This window comes from Ciconia boyciana, chromosome 4 (assembly GCF_034638445.1).
Source record: "Ciconia boyciana chromosome 4, ASM3463844v1, whole genome shotgun sequence".
NCBI lineage: Eukaryota > Metazoa > Chordata > Aves > Ciconiiformes > Ciconiidae > Ciconia > Ciconia boyciana.
Genome location: NC_132937.1, coordinates 3,961,610 through 3,981,653, shown reverse-complemented (window position 1 = coordinate 3,981,653; position 20,044 = coordinate 3,961,610). Strand labels below are relative to the sequence as shown.

At 49.1% G+C, this 20,044-nt stretch overlaps 1 protein-coding gene across 1 annotated transcript in view; it reads right to left on the bottom strand.

Moving 5' to 3' along the window:
- Window positions 1-20,044, bottom strand: part of LOC140651153 (zinc finger protein 367-like) — a 35,661-nt gene that overhangs the window by 13,623 nt on the left and 1,994 nt on the right. Inside the window, exon 2 of the mRNA XM_072860294.1 lies at window positions 1,750-1,900. Within this exon, the coding sequence (XP_072716395.1) occupies window positions 1,750-1,900 (151 nt within the window). The remainder of the gene's footprint in view (window positions 1-1,749; window positions 1,901-20,044) is intronic.

Genomic DNA, 20,044 nt, shown 5'->3' with positions numbered 1-20,044 from the left:
TTGGGCACCTGTCCCTTTCACTTGTGCCCCCAGGGCTCTGAAGTCCTGCTTGATTTTGCCCAGGTTATGCTTTACTGTCTCATTGGTGCCCACATGGAAAAGAAGTAGGGGATAGCAGTCTGCGCTTTTAACCAGTTGTGGCAGTCTCTCTGTGACATCCTGGATCTTGGCTCCTGGCAAGCAGCAAACTTCCCTTGACTGTGTATCAGGCCAGCAGATGGGTGTGCCTCGGTGCCTCTCAGCAGAGAGTCACCTACTACTAGCACTTGCCACTTCCTTTTGCAGCCTTTAGTATATGCTGCTGGTGTGGTTTCTCCCTGTGAATCTTGCTCATTGGTTTTGTCTGCTGCCTGAAGTGACTCCACCAGAGCATACCTTGCACAGATGGAGCTTGCACCCTCCTCCACCCAGAAGGTGGGGGTGCAGTCTTTGCAGCCCTCCACCTGGACAGCAGCTTCCTTCCACTCATCCCAGGCTAGCCTGGCTAGGTAGCTGGTTCCTGTCTGCTGCAGAGCACAGCCCTTGCCTGGTCCCTACCACTATGCTTCCGACAACCTCAAAGCACTGCCTAATAAGCCCTTCTAGTTCCCTGGAGACCTCAAGCTGATGGGTAGGCTTGCATAGCCACCAGCTTGCAGGGGTGACCGTCAGGGCTGCAGCCTAAGCCTGAGGGTGAGCAGAGCAGGCGGTAGCCTGATAACTGGCAGAGCGTGCAGCCCTTCCCGCGAGAACTGCCGACGCAGCTCCCAGCAGATGCCGCTTCCTATTTGCACGCCCTGGTCATTGGTGCTCCCTAGGGGCCAGTTATATGCAGCTTCCCGCGGCTTGAACTGGCCGCGGGGACCGCCGGCACCGCCCAACTCTTGCCCGCCCCTCTCGTGAGACTTACTGCCAGCTGGCTGGTCCCTCCCACACACACAGCCCAAGGGCGTCAGGGGCCCAGAAACCCCCTCAGACACCCCCAGGGACCTCAGAAGCCTTGCACTCCTCTCAGCATGCGGCAACTGCTGCTAGCATCGCTAGCTCTCTACAACTACTTGAAAGGAGGGTGTAGCGAGGTGGGGGTCGGTCTCTTCTCCCAGGTAACAAGTGATAGGACGAGAGGAAATGGCCTCAAGTTGCGCCAGGGGAGGTTTAGATTGGATATTAGGAAAAATCTCTTCACTGAAATGGTTGTCAAGCATTGGAACAGGCTGCCCAGGGAAGTGGTTGAGTCACCATCCCTGGAGGTATTTAAAAGACCTGTAGATGTGGTGCTTAGGGACATGGTTTAGTGGTGGACTTGGCAGTGTTAGGTTTACGGTTGGACTTGATGATCTTAAAGGTCTTTTCCAACCTAAATGATTCTATGATTCTATGATTCAATTACTGTGTAAAAACTACAGAAAAGAAGAAGGAAACAGAAGTCAGAGAAGAGCTAGTCAGAATGAAAAATACTACGAAGTACAGAATACCAAGTTCAGGATAAATTTTTCCTCTTATTAAGAAAGTCTGACAACAGCAGATAAAATATTTACATTATATGCCTTTACTATTATAGCCCAAAATACTGCTACAGTTACCCTGTGACAACAACACTTACAGAAAGACTTTCCTTTGATTGCACTAACAAGCCCTGGGAGAAAAGTATGATTAATTTAACAATTATAATAAGATATTAACAGGTTGAGGAGGGGGTTTTTTGCCTTCCCAACTGCTTCATAAGTGTTTGTCAGCTACTCACATCTTCCTCTTAATCTCTTCACTTACCGGTATGAGTTCGTTTGTGTGCCTGTAGTGATTTCTCTCGTGGAAACACCCTGTTGCAGATATTGCAACGTATTCTGCTAGAAGAATGCTCTCCTTCATTTATTAGGTCACGAACTGTGTCTGCTCTTGGTCGGCCACGTCTTATCCTGTCCTGTATTAAAATAATTAAGAAACTGAAGTGCCATACTTTTCCATGTAAGCAGTTTAGCAAAGAACATCCCCCCTCCCCCAAACAAACTAATCCACAACACATCCCACAACCAACCACACACACAGTATTCTTACATAAGCTCAACAAAATTGAAGGATCTGCTAAAAAAATACAAAGGAAACCACAAGTATTTTTATGAAGAAAAAAAAGAAAAAAGAAAAAAAGACACTTGAACTCATTTAGAATTACCCCAAAAAATTATTTTACAGAGCTATAATGCAGATATATCCAAAGATGGGTAAAACAGCAGAACTGTGCGAACCAAGTCTAAGCCTATCCAACAATATAGCTTATATTATCACAGGAGTCATCAAATAGCAGTATGGGGGAGGTTGGTTTTGTGGGGGGGGGTGTGTGCACAGGATATGTGAGGTGTGTGTAGCATGGTGTGCGTGGTACGTGTGAGGTGCATGGTGTGTTCACAGGGGTGGTAGTGTGTGGGGCGGATGTCGTGTGGGCAGTATGTGGTGGGTGAGAGCAGTGTGTGACTGCAGTGTGTGTGGTGCATGGTTGTGTGGGTGGTTGTGTGCTGTGGGTGGGTGCAGGTGTTATGTGGTGTGTGTGGGAGTAGAGTGTGGGGTGCGTCGGGTAGGGGGTGCATGCATGCGTGGTGAGGTGCGCATGTGCATGCGCGGTGTGGGTAAGTGTGCATGGGGTGTGTGGTGCATGCATGGGTGCTGTGTGGGGTGCATTTCTGGGGTACATGTGGTGGATTGTGGATAGGTGTGGGGTGTGACAGGATTAGGTAGGGGGTGGGGATGTATGCATATGGGGGCTTTGGGGGCATCTGTTTTGTTTTGGTTTTTTTTTTTTCCACTCCAGGGTCTTGAGTTGTCTGGATTTTTTTTCATTCCGTGGTTCTGGGTCATCAGGGGGTTTTTTTCATTCCATGGCTTTGGGTTATTGGGGATTTTTTTGGTTATGAGCTTTTGGGTTTCCAGGTTTGTTTGGGTTTTTTTTTTTTTTGGTTCCTGCTTTTTGGGTCATCTGAGGTTTTTTTTCATTCTGGGGTCTTGGGTTGTTGGGGGTTTTATTTGTTCTGGGGTCTTGGATTGTTTGTGGTGTTTGATTCCAGTGTTTTGGGTTGCTTGGGTTTTTTTGGTTTTTATTTTTTAGTTCTGGGGTTTTGGGTGGTTTGGGGTGTTCAACTGTGGGATTTTGGGTTGTTTGGGTATTTTTCGATTCTGGTGGTTTAGTTTTGGGGTTCTAATGTCTGGGGTTTTTTTTTGGGGGGGCTGGGGGTCTTATTTGGGTCTGGGTTTTTTGGTGGGAGACCTTTGGTTCTTGTATTTTGGGGCTTTTGGATTCTTGGGCTTTGGGATTTTGCAGTTCTGGGGTCTTGAGGTTGTTTGATTCCAGGCTTCTGGGTTGTCCGGGTTATGTTTTTGGTTCCAGGCTTTTAGGTCGTACAGGTTTTTTTTTGTTGTTCAAGCCTTTTGGGTTGTAGGGGTTGGGGTATTTTTTGGTTCCTGGCTTTTGGGGCATCTGGTGGTTTTGTTTGGTTCTGGCCTTTTGGGTCATCTGTTTGTTTTGTTTAGTTCTGGGCTTTTGGGGCACCTGTGTTTTTTTCCATTCTGAGCTTTTGGGGCATCTGGGTATTTTTTTTTTTTTTCATTCTGGGGCTTTGGTTTTGTGGTTGGTTAACCTTGGCTGGCTGCCAGGTGCCCACCAAGCCACTCTCTCACTCCCCCGCCTCAGCAAGACAGGGGGAGAAAAATATTATGCAAAGCTCATGGGTCGAGATAAGGACAGGGAGATTGCTCTTTCCTCCTCACATTGTTCCCCTGCTCCGTGGGATCCCTCCCATGGGATACAGTCCTTCACAAAATGCTCCTGTCAGCAGCTGTCCCCACAGCCAGTTCAAACCACGGGAAGCCGATGCTAGCAGCAGCAGCAGCAGTTGCCGCATGCTGAGAGGAGTGCAAGGCTTCTGAGGTCCCTGGGGGTGTCTGAGGGGGTTTCTGGGCCCCTGACGCCCTTGGGCTGTGTGTGTGGGAGGGACCAGCCAGCTGGCAGTAAGTCTCACGAGAGGGGCGGGCAAGAGTTGGGCGGTGCCGGCGGTCCCCGCGGCCAGTTCAAGCCGCGGGAAGCTGCATATAACTGGCCCCTAGGGAGCACCAATGACCAGGGCGTGCAAATAGGAAGCGGCATCTGCTGGGAGCTGCGTCGGCAGTTCTCGCGGGAAGGGCTGCACGCTCTGCCAGTTATCAGGCTACCGCCTGCTCTGCTCACCCTCAGGCTTAGGCTGCAGCCCTGACGGTCACCCCTGCAAGCTGGTGGCTATGCAAGCCTACCCATCAGCTTGAGGTCTCCAGGGAACTAGAAGGGCTTATTAGGCAGTGCTTTGAGGTTGTCGGAAGCATAGTGGTAGGGACCAGGCAAGGGCTGTGCTCTGCAGCAGACAGGAACCAGCTACCTAGCCAGGCTAGCCTGGGATGAGTGGAAGGAAGCTGCTGTCCAGGTGGAGGGCTGCAAAGACTGCACCCCCACCTTCTGGGTGGAGGAGGGTGCAAGCTCCATCTGTGCAAGGTATGCTCTGGTGGAGTCACTTCAGGCAGCAGACAAAACCAATGAGCAAGATTCACAGGGAGAAACCACACCAGCAGCATATACTAAAGGCTGCAAAAGGAAGTGGCAAGTGCTAGTAGTAGGTGACTCTCTGCTGAGAGGCACCGAGGCACACCCATCTGCTGGCCTGATACACAGTCAAGGGAAGTTTGCTGCTTGCCAGGAGCCAAGATCCAGGATGTCACAGAGAGACTGCCACAACTGGTTAAAAGCGCAGACTGCTATCCCCTACTTCTTTTCCATGTGGGCACCAATGAGACAGTAAAGCATAACCTGGGCAAAATCAAGCAGGACTTCAGAGCCCTGGGGGCACAAGTGAAAGGGACAGGTGCCCAAGTGATCTTCTCCTCTGTCTTGTGAGTCAGGGACAGGGGTTCGGGCAGAAGTTGACACATCATGCAAATCAATACCTGGCTTTGTGGCTGGTGTCATTGCCCCAGGGCTTTGCTTTCTAGGATCATGGGACTTTCTTCAACAAATACAGCCTATTGGGGAGAGATGGGATCCACCTATCTAGAAGAGGCAGGGGAATCTTCGCTAGCAGATTGGCTGATTTAGTGAATTGTGCTTTAAACTAATGAACTTGGGGGTGGGGTCCAAAGCTGTGACACTTGTATATCCATAAGCAACAGGGTGAATGAGCACACCTACCAGAGTAGTGAGGAATGCTCCCCAACCCTCTCCAAAGGCAAGAACCCTAAGTCCAGCCACCTCAAGTGCATGTATACCAATGCAAATAGTCTGGGCAACAAACAGGAGGAACTGGAGCTCTGTGCCCAGTCTCAGAGTTATGATGTAATAGGAATCACAGAAACTTGGTGGGAAAACTCTGTATTGGGTTTGCGTGGCAAGGTTTTGGTAGCGGGGGGGCTACAGGGGTGGCTTCTGTGAGAAGCTGCTAGAAGCTTCCCCTATGTCTGATAGAGCCAATGCCAGCCAGCTCCAAGACGGACCCGCCACTGGCCAAAGCCGAGCCAATCAGCGACGGTGGTAGCGCCTCTGTGATAACATATTTAAGAAGGGGGGAAAAAACTGCTGCGCAACAGCAGCCAGAAGAGAGGAGTGAGAATATGTGAGAGAAACAACTAGGAGAAGGTGCTCCAGGCGCCACAGCAGAGATTCCCCTGCAGCCTGTGTTGAAGACCATGGTGAGGCAGGCTGTCCCCCTGCAGCCCATGGAGGTTAACGGTGGAGCAGATATCCATCTGCAGCCCATGGAGGACCCCACACCGGAGCAGGTGGATGCACCCGAAGGAGGCTGTGACCCTGTGGAGAGCCCGCGCTGGAGCAGGCTCCTGGCAGGACCTGTGACCCCCGTGGAGAGAGGAGCCCATGCTGGAGCAGGTTTGCTGGCAGGACTTGTGACCCCATGGGGGACCCACGCTGGAGCAGTCTATTCCTGAAGGACTACACCCTGTGGAAAGGACAAGTGGAAAGGACCCGTGATGGAGCAGTTCGTGAAGGATTGTCTCCCATGGGAGGGACACCACACTGGAGCAGGGGAAGAGTGTGAGGAGGAAGTTGCGACAGAGACAACATGTGATGAACTGACCGCAACCCTCATTACCCATCCCCCTGCGCCGCTCGGGGGGAGGAGGCAGAGAAAATTGGGAGTGAAGCTGAGCCCAGGAAGAAGGTGGGGGGAAAGGTGTTTTAAGATTTGGTTTTATTTCTCATTATCCTACTCTGATTTGATTGGTAATAAATTAAATTAATTTCCCTGAGTCAAGTCTGTTTTGCCCATGACGGTAATTGTCGAGTGATCTCCCTGTCCTTATCTCGACCCACGAGCCTTTCGTCATATTTTTCTCCCCTGTCCATTTGAGGAGGGGATTGATAGAGTGGCTTGGTGGGCACCTGGTGCTCTTTTTGGTGCCTAATGTGGGGCACAGACCCACGACCCTGAGATTAAGAGTCTCATGCTCTACTGACAGAGCTAGCTGGGCTAGAGAGAGCTCACAAGCTTTCCTAGGCCTTGTGGTATTCTGGAGAATGCATATTCCAGGTTATAGTCAGCTTGTGAGCCCTCTCTATCAAGCAACCCGAAAGAAGAACTATTTTGAGTGGGGCCTTGAGCAACAGCAAGCCTTTGAGCAGATCAAACAGGAGATAGATCGTGCGGTAGCTCTTAGGCCTGTCCGGACAGGACCAGCTGTGCAGAATGTACTCTACGCTGCAGCTGGGGAGCATGGCCTCACCTGGAGCCTCTGGCAGAAAACATCAGGAGAAACCTGAGGTCAACCACTAGGGTTTTGGAGCTGGGGGTATAGAGGATCAGAAGCCCACTACACCCCGACTGAAAAAGAGATACTAGCAGCATATGAGGGGGTTCGAGCCGCTTCAGAAGTTGTTGGTACAGAAGCACAGCTCCTCTTGGCACCGTGATTGCCTGTGCTACACTGGATGTTCAAAGGAAACGTCCCCTCTACGCATCACGCAACCAGCGCTACATGGAGTCAGTGGGTAGCATTGATCACACAACGAGCTCGACTGGGGAAACCCAACTGCCCAGGAATCCTGGAAGAGATCATGGACTGGCCAGAAGGCAGAGATTTTGGAGCATTGCCTGAGGAGGTGGCTTGTGCCCAAGAGGCACCACCATACAATGAGTTATCAGAAGATGAAAGACATTATGCTGTGTTTACTGACAGATCCTGTCGTGTTGTAGGAAACCATCGGAAGTGGAAAGCTGCTGTGCGGAGTCCCACATGACAAGTCACAGAAGCCATTGAAGAAGAAGGTGAGTCAAGTCAGTTTGCAGAAGAGAAAGCCATCCAGGTGGCCCTAGAGATTGCCGAATGAGAAAAGTGGCCAGTACTCTATCTCTTTACTGACTCGTGGATGGTGGCTAATGCCCTATGCGGGTGGCTACAGCAGTGGAAGCAGACCAATTGGCAGCGCAGGGGTAAACCCACCTGGGCTGCTGCATTGTGGCAGGACATCACTGCCTGGGTAGAAAACATCACTCTAAAGGTACATCATGTAGATGCTCACATGCCCAAAAGCTGCCCCACTGAAGAACATCAAAACAACAAACAGGTAGACAAGGCTGTCAAAACTGAAGTGGCTCAGGTGGACCTGGACCGGGAGCATAAGGGGGAGGTATTTGTAGCTCGATGGGCCCACGAAACATCAGGACATCTAGGGAGAGATGCAACATACAGATGGGCTCGTGACCGAGGGGTAGACCTGACCACGGAGGCCATCACACAGGTCATTCATGAATGTGAAACGTGCTGCAATCAAGCGAGCCACACGAGTAAAGTCTCTCTGGAATAGAGGGCGGTGCCTGGGTTTTCAATATAGCACAGCCTGGCAAATTGACTATCATAGAATCATAAAATTGTTTAGGTTGGAAAAGACCTTTAAGATCATCAAGTCCAACCGTAAACCTAACACTGCCAAGTCCACCACTAAACCATGTCCCTAAGCACCACATCTACAGGTCTTTTAAATACCTCCAGGGATGGTGACTCAACCACTTCCCTGGGCAGCCTGTTCCAATGCTTGACAACCCTTTCGGTGAAGAGATTTTTCCTAATATCCAATCTAAACCTCCCCTGGCGCAACTTGAGGCCATTTCCTCTCGTCCTATCGCTAGTTACCTGGGAGAAGAGACCGACCCCCACCTCTCTACAACCTCCTTTCAGGTAGTTGTAGAGAGCAATAAGGTCTCCCCTCAGCCTCCTTTTCTCCAGGCTAAACAACCCCAGTTCCCTCAGCCGCTCCTCATAAGACTTATGCTCTAGACCCTTCACCAGCTTCGTTGCCCTTCTCTGGACACGCTCCAGCACCTCAATGTCTTTCTTGTAGTGAGGGGCCCAAAACGGAACACAGTATTCGAGGTGCGGCCTCACCAGTGCCGAGTACAGGGGGACGATCGCTTCCCTAGTCCTGCTGGCCACGCTATTTCTGATACAAGCCAGGATGCTATTGGCCTTCTTGGCCACCTGGGCACACTGCCAGCTCATATTCAGCTGGCTGTCGACCAACACCCCCAGGTCCTTTTCCGCCGGGCAGCTTTCCAGCCACTCTTCCCCAAGCCTGTAGTGTTGCATGGGGTTGTTGTGACCCAAGTACTGCACCCGGCACTTAGCCTTGTTGAACCTCATACAATTGGCCCCGGCCCATCGATCCAGCCTGTCCAGGTCCCTCTGTAGAGCCTTCCTACCCTCAAGCAGATCAACTATATTGGACCACTGCCATGAACACACCAAGGCAAGCGCTACATGCTCACCATGGTGGAAGCAACTACTGGTTGACTAGAAACATACCCTGTAAACCATGCCACTGCCCGAAACACCATCTTAGGCCTTGAAAGGCAAAATTTGTGGCGACATGGTACCCCAGAAAGAATTGAGTCAGACAATGGGACTCATTTCCAAAATAACCTCATAAACTCCTGGGCTAAGAAACACAGCACTGAGTGAGTGCATCACACCCCTATCACCCACAAGCCTCTGGAAAGATTGAGAGATATAATGGACTGTTAAAGACTATGTTGAGAGCGTTGGGCAATGGGGCATGGAAGCACTGGGATATAAATTTAGCAGAAGCCACTTGGCTGGTTAACACCAGAGGATCTGCTAACCGTCCTGGTCCTGCCCAAACAAAACCTCTATATACTGTGGGAGGAGATAAGGTCCCCGTAGTGCACATAGGGAAGTGGCTGGGGAAGACGGTGTGGGTTGCTCCTCCCTTGGGAAAAGGCAAACCCACTTGTGGGATTGTTTTCGCTCAAGGACCTGGGTGTACTTGGTGGGTAATGCGGAAGGATGGGGAGACCCAGTGTGTGCCTCAAGGAGATTTAACCTTGGGAGGAAAATAATCTGTGATGTGAGTTGTATGTTGTAGGAAGTAATGTAGCAGGAACTACCCGAACCGATGAAGAGTGAGTTTCGCAAGGAACCGGGCAAGTGCAACGATGACCCAAACCAAGCCGGTGTTGGTGCCCAACAAACAAACATACTGCTTCTCCTGTCCTGAGCACCCATCTTGACAGATGGGGCCCAAGTCATAGCCTGTTCTTATGGACATTTGGAGGAGTGGAGGAAGCCCATGGAATGGGAGAATAATATCTATCTGTTAAAGGACAAGGGATAGTAGTTAATGAGGATGTATAAATTTGTATGTTGGGTATAAAGATGGTTTAAGTATGTAGTATAAGTTGTAAGTGTTGGTAAGAAGGGATTTCAGTAATGAGAATTAAATACAATGGGATGGTTAGAAGATATATATATATATATATATATATATATGTATGTATTAAATTATGTGGGGCCTGAGCATGATGCAAATGGTATGGAATAAGGGGTGGAGATTGTATTGGGTCTGTCTGGGATGGAGTTAACTTTCCCCATAGCAGCCCTCATAGTGCTGTGCTTTGGATTGGTAGCTAGAAAGGTGTTGATAACACACCAGTGTTTTGGCTATTACTGAGCAGTGCTTGCACAGCATGGAGGCTGTCTCTCCAACATTCCCCCCCCCTCACTCCCAAAGGCCAGTAGGCTGGGGGTGGGCAAGATCTTGGGAGGGGACATAGCCAGGACAGCTGACCCAAATTGACCAAAGGGATATTCCATACCATATGACGTCTGCTCAGAAACAAAAGCTAAGAGAAAGGGGGGGGGGCATTCGTTATTACAATGTTTGTCCTCTGGAGCAACCGCTACGCGTACTGAAGCCCTACTTCCCGGGAAGTGGCTGGACATTGCCTGCTGATGGGAAGTAGAGAATAAATCTTTTGTTTTCCTTAGCTTCCATGCGCGGCCTTTGCTTTTGCTTTATTAAACTGCCTTTATCTTCACCCACGAGTTCTTTTCCATCTCATTTTCTCCCCTCGCGTCCTGCTGAGGAGGGGGAGTGATAGAACGGCTTGGTGGGCACCTGGCATCCAGCCAAGGTCAACCCATCACAAACTCACACGACTGGAAGACCACAATGGATGGCTACAAGCTCTTTTGGAAAGATAGGAAGGGAAGAAGAGGAGCTGGAGTTGCACTTTATGTAAAAGAGAAATTTGAATGTATGGAGGTGAGCTATGGAGACCACAAAAGTTCTATCAAATGCCTTTGGATCAAGATTGGAGAGATCGTCACCAAGGGGGATCTTATGTTAAGTATCTGTTACCGACCTCCCAAGCAGGATGACGAGGCTGACAAAACCTTACTTCGGCTGCTCAAGGAAGTCTCAGGCCAACAGAACCTGGTCCTCATGGTTGACTTCAATTACCCAGACATTTGTTGGGAAAACAACACAGTGGTGCACAAGTTGTCCATCAATGTGGACAGGCAGCCAAATAGCCATCAAGGACTACAAGAACCTTGCTAGGGCATGCAGAGATGCAGTCAGGAAGGCTATGGCTCAGCTAGAACTGAAATTGGCCAGAGATGTCAAGAACAACAAGAAAGGGTTCTTCAGGTACGTGAGCAGTAAGCAGAAGCACAAGGAAGACATAGGCCCATTGCTAAACAGGGCAAAGAAACTAGTTACTAATAATGCTGACAAGGCAGAGGTTCTCGGTACCTTCTTTGCCTCTGTCTTTACTGGTGTAGCTGGACCCCAGATCACAAGATCAAGTAGCTATGACAACGCATGTGTCAACCCACCAGTAGTGGAGGAAGGGCTGGTCTGCGGCCTCTTGCAAGGGCTCAACCCACATAAATCTACGGGCCTGGATGGAATCCACCCCAGGGTGTTAGGAGAAGTGGAGAAGTGGCTGACATTGTTGCGAGGCCACTGTCTATAATCTCTGAAAAGTTGTGGAGATCAGGGGATGTCCCTGATGACTGGAAGAGGGCAAATGTCATGCCCATCTACAAGAAGGGCCCAAAGAGGACCCAGGAAACTACAGGCCTATTAGTCTTGCTTCAGTCCCTGGGAAAGTAATGGAACGAGTCCTCCTAGAAACTATCACAAACCTAATGAAGCAGGTGATTGTGAAAAGCCAACACGGATTTACCAAGGGCAAATCTTACCAGACTAACCTGATCACCTTCAACAACAAAATAACATCTTCTGTCGACATGGGGAGAGCAGTGGATGTTGTTTACCTGGACTTCAGCAGTGTTCGACACTGTTTCCCACAGCCTTCTGGACAAACTGGCAAGATACAGACTGGATGGGTGGACTGTGAGATGGGTAGGAAATTGGCTAACAGGCCACCTTCAGAGGGTGGTGATCAACGGTTTTTTGCTCAGGCTGGCAGCCTGCCACAAGTGGGGTCCCCCAGGGATCAATACTGGGCCCCACACTGTTCAACATCTTCATAAATGATCTGGACAATAGGATTGAAAGCACCCTCACCAAGTTTGCTGATGACACCAAACTGGGTGGTAAGGTGAACACGTCAGAAGGGAGAGCCATCTTACAGAGAGACCTGGACAGGCTAGAAGAGTGAGCTAGCAAGAACAGTATGAAGTTTAACAAAGACAAGTGCAAAATCCTGCACCTGGGTCAGAATAACCAGACCCCAGTACAGGCGAGGATCTGTGTGGCTGGGGAGCAGCTTTGTTGAAAGGGACCTGGGGTCCTGGTGGACAACAAGCTGAACATGAGTCAGCAGTGCACCGCTGCAGCAACAAAGGCAAATCGGATTCTGGGCTGCATCCACAGGGCATTACTAGCAGAGATAGAGACGTGATCATCCCACTCTACTCAGCACTTGTCAGGCTGCACCTGCAGTACCGTGTCCAGTTCTGGTCCCCACAATTCAAGAAAGACGTGGACAGACTGGAGAGGGTCCAAAGGAGGGCCACAAAGATGATCAAAGGGCTGGAGAACCTGCCCTATGAGGAAAGACTGGAGGAGTTAGGTCTTTTCTCCCTGGAGAAGAGAAGGCTCAGGGGGGACCTCCTCACAGTATTCCAGTACTTAAAGGGCAGCTACAAAGAGGACAGAGGCTCTCTCTTCACAAGGAGCCCCATAGACAAGACAAGGGGCAACAGGTACAAGTTGCACCAGGAGAGGTTTCATCTTGACATAAGAAAGAAATTTTTCACAGCGAGAACAATCAATCACTGGAACGACCTCCCCAGGGACGTGGCAGAGTCCCCATCACTGGAGGTATTCAAGACGCGATTGGACAGGGTGCTAGATAATATCATCTAGGCTCCCTTTCCCACAAAAGGTTGGACCAGATGATCTTTCGAGGTCCCTTCCAACCTGGGCTGTTCTATGATTCTCTGATTCTCCAACATGGGTCCTTCCCACAGGCTGCAGTTCTTCAAGAGCTGCTCCAGCATGGGTCCTTTCCATGGGGTACAGTCCATTCAGGAACAGACTGCTCCAGCATGGGTCCCCCGTGGGGCCACAGGTCCTGCCAGAAAACTTTCTCCTGCATGGGCTCCTCTCCACAGGCCACAGTTCCTGCCAGGAGCTTCTCCAGCATAGGCTCTCCATGGGCTGCAGCTTCCTTTAGGGCATATCCACCTGCTCCGGCATGGGGTCAGGGTTTATTTTAGGTCTTGGAGTTTTACAGGGTTTTTTTTGGATCTTGAATTTTGAGAGTTTTGGATTCCGAGAGTTTTGGGTTCTTTAGTTTGGGGATTTTCAGATTCTGGAGTTTTGGGATTTGGGGGTTCTGGGCTTTTGGGTCATCTGGGATTTTTCTTTTTGTTCGGGCTTTTGGGGCATCTGGGTTTCTTGGTTTTGATTCCAGGTTTTTGGGTTTTTCTTGGTTCGGGGCTTTTGGGTTGTCTGGGTTTTTTGTTTGGTTCTGGGCTTTCAGTTTTTGGGTTCTGGGGTTTGGGTTTCTAGGGCTTTTGGGTTGTCTGGGTTTTTTGTTTGGTTCTGGGCTTTCAGTTTTTGGGCTCTGGGGTTTGGGTTTCTAGGGCTTTTGGGTTCTGGGGTGGATTTTTTTTTAGTCCTGGGTGTTGTTCTGGGGATTTTTTTTGGTGCTGGGCGGTGTTCTGCGGATTTTTTTTTATCCTAGTGGCTTTAGGGAATTTTTTTTTATCCAGGAAGGTTTGGGAATATTTTTTGGTCCTGGGGGGTTTAGGGACTTTTTCTAGGGTTTTTTTGGTTCTGGGCTTTTGGGTTGTTTGGTTGGGGGGGTGTCAGTTCCAGGCTTTTGGGGTGTTTGTTTTGTGTTGTTTGTTTGTTTGTTTGTGTCCAGGCTTTTGGGTCATTTGGGGTTTTTTTTGATCCGGGCTTTTGGGATTTCATGTTTTTCTTGGTTTGGGGCTTTTTGGTCCACTGGTTTTTTTATGGTTCTGGGCTTTTGGGTCATCTGGGTTGGTTGTTTGCTCCTATTTCTGGGCTTTTGATTTATCTGGGATTTTGGGTTCTAGGCTTTTGGATCATCTGGGTCTTTTTGGTTCCGAGCTTCGGGTTCATTATTATTTTTTCAAGTCCAAGCATTTGGGTGGTTTGGTTCATTTTGGTTCTGGGCTATCGGATATCTCGTTCTCTTTGGTTCCAGGATATTGGTTATCTGTTTTTCTTTGGTTCTGGGCTTTTGGGGGTTGTGTTTGGCATGTTTTTGTTTTGGCGCATTTGTTTTGGGTTTTTTTTTGTTCAGTATTTGGGGGGGCTGCATTTGGCATGTTTTGGGTGATTTTCTGCATTTTTTTTTCCATTCAGTGGTTCGTGGGGCTGGGTTTTACGTGGTTTTGATTTGGTGTATTTTGGGTGGGGTTTTTTGTTCAGTGGTTCAGGGGGCTATGTTTGGCACGGTTTTGGTTTGGCTTGTTTTGGGGGTGGGTGGTTCTCTGGTTGGCAGGGCTAGGTTTGGCACAGGGGTTTTTTTGTGTCGTTTGGGGTGGGGTGGCATGTTTTGGGTTTTTTTCATGTGTTTGTGACTGGTACCCCTGCTCCTGACCCCTGGTAATGCGGTTAGCATAACTAACGCCATTTTATAAGGTAAGCAGCCATTCTGTGTGACTGAGCGGGTCATGTATTAGTCCCCTTTCCCCTCATTATCAGGCCCTGAAGGTCCTGTGAACCAAGTAGACAAATCAAACAGATTTCTTCTGCCCCTTCCTACTGGCCTCAAGGTTCCTTGGGTGCCAGGCTGATTACTCCCTTCCTTACTGGCCTTGAAGGTCCCAGGCACCCGGCCAACCAGGTGTTGTTGATGACCCCATCACAGAACAGGGAAGCGTAGCAGCACACAGAGCACTGTCTATAAAATCAAGCAGTTACAAGTCCTAAGTGGGAACTTGGACCAGAACTGCTGCTGGACAGTGAGACCCATGGCCCTCCAGTGGCCAGGGATGCCTCCACTGTCATCTGCTTCCTCTGAGGACTGACTGACTCATATTCTTTTATATGATTTTCAAGTCTAGATTATGATCGTTATATTGATACAGCAAACCATGTATTAAGATCCAACCTGATCTGCAGAGGGTCCAGGTGATTAGAAATTATAAGTTAAGTTGTATTATAAAGTATGTATTATGCTACATATAGATTGTACTCTATTGATTCTGCTTGTAAAAATCCTGTGCCGTTCTAATAATAAATTCTGTGCTATAATAATCATAATATCCTGTTAAGAAAATAAAGCTTTAATTGTAACTACGATTTAGTGCCGTCGTCATTCTGCCAAGGATCCCTAAAAGAACCTGCCTGTCCTCTTAGCATTGGGTGACAGTGTTTTGGAGGGGTTTTTGGTTCAGTGGTTCTAGGGGATTTATTTGGCACATTTTTGTTTCAGCATGTTTGGGCTTTTGAGGGGGGTTCTTGTTGAGGGGGCTCGGTTTGGCTAGGTTTTGTTTTGGCACATTTTTCTTTTGGCACATTAGGTTTTTTGAGGAGCTGGGTTTGGCGTATTTTTGGAACATTTTTCTTCTAGCGCTTTATGGGGGTTTATTTAGTTGGTGATTGGTGGATTTTAGCTTTCGCGTGATTTGGATTTTTTTCAGTGGATGGGGGGACTGGGTTTGGGGTATTTTTGATTTGGCGTGGTTTCAGGGCTTTTTGTTTCAGTTGTTGGGGGGCTGGGTTTGGCATGTTTTGGAGGGTTAATATTGGGTTTGGGGATTTTGAATGGTTGGTGCTTGGGTTTTTTATTATTTTGGCAGCTGGGGTTTTTTGGCGTGTTTTAGTGGCTTGTTTTGGTTTGGTGGTTCAGGAGGCTGGGTTTGGTGCATTTTTTTGGGCCCATTTCTGTTTTGGCGCCTTCTGGGGGGGTTTGTTCGTTAATGGGGTACTGGGTTTGGCTTGCTTTATTTTGGCGTGTTTTGGGGGTGGTTTGGTTGTTGCGGGGACTGGGTTTGGCATGTCTTTGGTTTGGCATGGTTTTGTTGGGTTTGGGTTTTTTGGGGGGTTTTGTGATTGAGGGCTGGGTTTGTATGTTTGAGTTTCAGCATGTTTTGGGAGTTTTTTGGTTCGGTGGCTGGAGGTGCTAAGTTTGTCACAGTTTTTGTTTTGGTGCATTTTGGGGGTTTTTTTGGATCAGTGGTTGGGAGCGCTGGGTTAGGTGCAGTTTTTTGGCGTATTTGGGGGGATTAATATTGTGTTTGGGGGACTCACAGCATTGGGGTTTAGGGGTTTTTTTTGTTTGATGGTTGGAGGACTGGATTTGACGTTTTTGTTTTGGTGTGGTTTTGGGAGGCTTAGCATGTTTTGCCATGTTTTCAGCATTTTCTGCGTGCTGTGGGGTATTTTTTGGTTCGGTGATTGGCTTAGTTTAGGCTGTTTCTCTTTTGGCATGTTTTGGGTGTTTTTTTGGTTCTGGGTTTGGCAGGACTGGGTTTTGCATGTTCTTGTTTTGACATGTGTTTGTTTTGTACCATTTTTGTTTTGGTGCGTTCTGGGGGCTTTTTTTGGTTCAGTGGTTCCCCCCAACCACCTTGTTGGGTTTTGCGTGCTTTTATTTTGGCAAGTTTTGGGAGTTTTTTGGTTCAGTGGTTGTGGGGGGCTAGGTTTAACATGTTTTGGGAGGGGGTTGCATATCTTAGGGATTTTTTTGTTTGGTAGTTCGGTGGGCTTGGTTTGGCATGTTTTTGTTTTGGCATGTTTTGGGGTTTTTTTGGTTCAGTGGTTTGAGATGCTGGGTTTGGTGGTTTTTGTTTTGGAACGTTTTCATTTTGGTGCATTTTGAGTTTTTTTGGTTCAGTGGTTGGGGGGCTGTTTGGCATGGCTTTGTTTTGGTGTGGCTTTGTTTTGGCATGGATTGGGGTTTTTTTGGTGTAATGCTTGAGGGGGTGGGTTTGGCACACTTCTGGCATAGTTTTGGGGCCTTTTTGGTTTGGTGGTTGAGGGGGCTGGATTTGGCATGTTTTGGGGGGTTAATATTGGGTTTAGGGGTTTTGAAGAGTTGGGGTTTGGGGTTTTTTGTTCTGGTGGTTGGGGCGGGGCTTGGCATGTTTTTGTTTTGGTATGTCTTGGGGGTTTTTTGGTTCAGTAGTTCAGGGGCTAGGTTTGGCACGTTTCTGTTTTGGCTATTTTTTTTGGTGCAATTTTTGGGGGTTTGGTACAAATTTGGGAGGTTTTGAGGCTTTTTCATGAGTTGTAGGGGATTTTTATGGTTCGATGGCTCAGAGGACTTGTTCTGGCACTTTTTACTTTTAACGTGGTTTTGGATTTTTTGGGGGGTTACGTGGTTGAGAGAGATAGCTTTGGCACATTTTTCTTTTGGTGTGCTTTGGGGGTTTTTTTGGTTCAGTGGTTCGGGGGCTAGGTTTGGTATGGTTTGGTTTTGGCACATTTTGGGGGGTTTCGGTTTGCTTGTTGAATGGAGCAGGGTTTGGCATGTTGTAGTTTTGGCGTGTTTTTGGACGTTTCTTGGTTGGGGAGGCTGGTGTTAGTGTGTTCTTCATTTGGTACATTTTGGGGGGCTAGGTTTGGCATCTTTTTCATTTGGCGTATTTTAGGTGTTTCGGGTTTTTTTAACATTTGGTGCACCGGGTGGCTGTGTTTAGCACGTTTTTTAATTTGGCGTGTTTTGGGAGATTTTTCTGGGGTTTGGGGGCTGGGTTGGCGCTCTTTTTCATTTTGGGGCAGGAGGTTGCCTTCTCGGTGTTCAAGGGGCTGGGTTTGGCATGTCTTTTTGTGTGGCAGGTTTTAGACGGGGGTTGCCTTCTCAAGGTTCAGGAGGCTGGGTTTGGCGCTTTTTTCATGTGGCTTGTTGAGGAGGGGAGGTGTTCTTGCCAAAGTTTGGGGGCTGGATTTGGCGCACTTTCTCATGTGGCACATTTTGGGGAGAACTGTTACCTTCTCAGGGTTCGGGGGCTGGACTTGGCATGCTTTTTCATGTGGCGCATATTGGGGAGTGTGGTTGTCTTCTCAGGGTTTGGCGGGGGCTGGGTGTGGCACATTTTGGGGGGGCTTGCCTTCTTGGGGTTTGGGGGGCTAGGTGTGGCTAGCCTTTTCATTTGCTGTATTTTAGGTTTGGGGTTTTTTTTCCCATTTCAGTGATTCAGTGGGCTGGTTTTGGCGCGCTTTTTATTGTGGCACGTTTTGGGGTGGGAGGTTGCCTTCTCAGGGTTTGGTGGGCTTGGTTTGTCACACTTTTTCATTTGGCACGTTTGAGGGGGTACCTTCTTGGGGTTTGGGGGGCTGGGGTTGGTGTGCTTTTTCCTGTGGCTCATTTTGGGGCAGGAGGTTGCCTTCTCAGGGTTCAGGGAGCTGGGGTTAGCACGCTTTTTCATGTGATGCGTTTTCAGTGGTGGGGTTGCCATCTCAGGGTTCGATGGGCTAGGACTGGTGCTTTTTTGTGTGGCTTGATTTGGCGGGGGGTTCCTTCCCAGATTTTGGGGGCTATATTTGGTGCACTTTCTTGTGCGGTGCATTTTGGATAGAGGTTGCTTTCTAGGGGGTTTGGGGAACTTGGTTTGGCACACTATTTATGTGACGTTTTGGGGCAGAAGGTTGCCTTCACGGGGTTCTGGGGGCTGGGCTTGGTGCACCTTTTCGCAGGCCACATTTGGGGGGGGTTGCCTTCCTGTGGTTCGGAGAGCAGGGTTTGGCACGCTTTTTCATGTGGTGCATTTTGGGGCAGGAGGTTGCCTTCTCAGGATTTGGGGGGCTATATTTGGAGCATCTTTTCCTGTGGCACGTTTTTGGGAGTGGTTACCTTCTCGGGGTTTGAGGGGCTGGGGCTGGCGTGCTTTTTCCTGGGGCACATTTTGGAGCAGAAGGTTGCCTTCTTGTCGTTCGGGGGACTGGATTTGGCGCGCTTTCTCATGTGGAACATTTTTGGGCTGAAGTTTGCCTTCTCGGGGTTCAGGGGTCTGTGTTTGTTGCACTTTTTCATGTAGTGTGTTGTGGGGCCATTGGTTGCATTCTTGGGGTTCAGGGGGCTGGTCTTGGGCGCACTTTTTCATGTGGCACATTTTTGGGCTGGAGGTTGCCTTCTTGGGGTTCCGGGGACTGGGTTTGGCATGCTTTTTCCTGTGCTGCGTTTTGTGGGGTGAGAGTGCCGCCTTGGTGTTTGAGAGGCTGAGGTTGGCGTGTCTTTTCTTATGGTGTGTTTTAGGGAGAGGTGCTGCCTTTTCTGTTTTCGGGGGGCTGGGTGCATCTTTTCATGTGGCACGTGTTGGGGGGTTGCCTTCTTGGAGTTTGGAGGGCAGGGTTTGGCGTACTTTTTCACGTGGCGTGTTTTTGGGCAGGAGATTGCCTTCTCAGGGTTTGGGGGGCTGCGTTTAGAGCGCTTTTTCCTGTGGTGCATTTCTGGGGGTGGTTGCCTTCTTGGGGTTTGGGGGGCTGCATTTAGAGTGCTTTTTCCTGTTGCATGTTGCACAACTACCTGAAAGGAGGTTGTAGAGAGGTGGGGGTCGGTCTCTTCTCCCAGGTAACTAGCGATAGGACAAGAGGAAATGGCCTCAAGTTGTGCCAGGGGAGGTTTAGACTGGATATTAGGAAATTTTACTTCACTGAAAGGATTATCAAGCGTTGGAACAGGCTGCCCAGGGAAGTGGTTGAGTCACCATCCCTGGAGGTATTTAAAAGACTTGTAGATGTGGTGCTTAGGGACATGGTATAGTGGTGGTCTTGGTAGTGTTAGGTTTACGGTTGGACTCGATGATCTTAAAGGTCTTTTCCACCCTATATGATTCTGTGATTCTGATTCTATGATGTTTTTTCAGTAGGGGGGTTGCCTTTTAAGGGTTCAGTGGGCTGGGGTTGGTGCACTTTTTCATGTGAAACGTTCTGGGGATGAGCGTGCCTTCCTGAGATTTTGGGGGACTGTATTTGCTGCACTTTTTTGTGTAGTGTGTTACGGTGCAGGTGGTTGCCTTCTTGGGGTTTGGGGGGCTAGGTTTGGCATGCTTTTTCCTGTGGGGAGTTTTGTGCAGGTTGCCTTCTCAGAGTTCAGGGGGCTGGGGTAGGCACATCTTTTTGTGTGGCACGTTCTAGGGGTGAGGGTGCCTTTTTGGGGTTGGGGGCTGGGTTTGGTACTTTTTTTGTGTAGCGCGTTTTGGGGGGAGCTGGAGCGTTTCTTTCATGGTGCTTTTTGGTGAGGGAGGTTGTTGCCTTGGGGTTTGAGGGGCTGGGTTTGGAGCGTCTTTTCACATGATGCGTTTTGGGGAGAGGGTTTGATGTTCAGAGTTTGGAGGGCTTTGTTTAGTA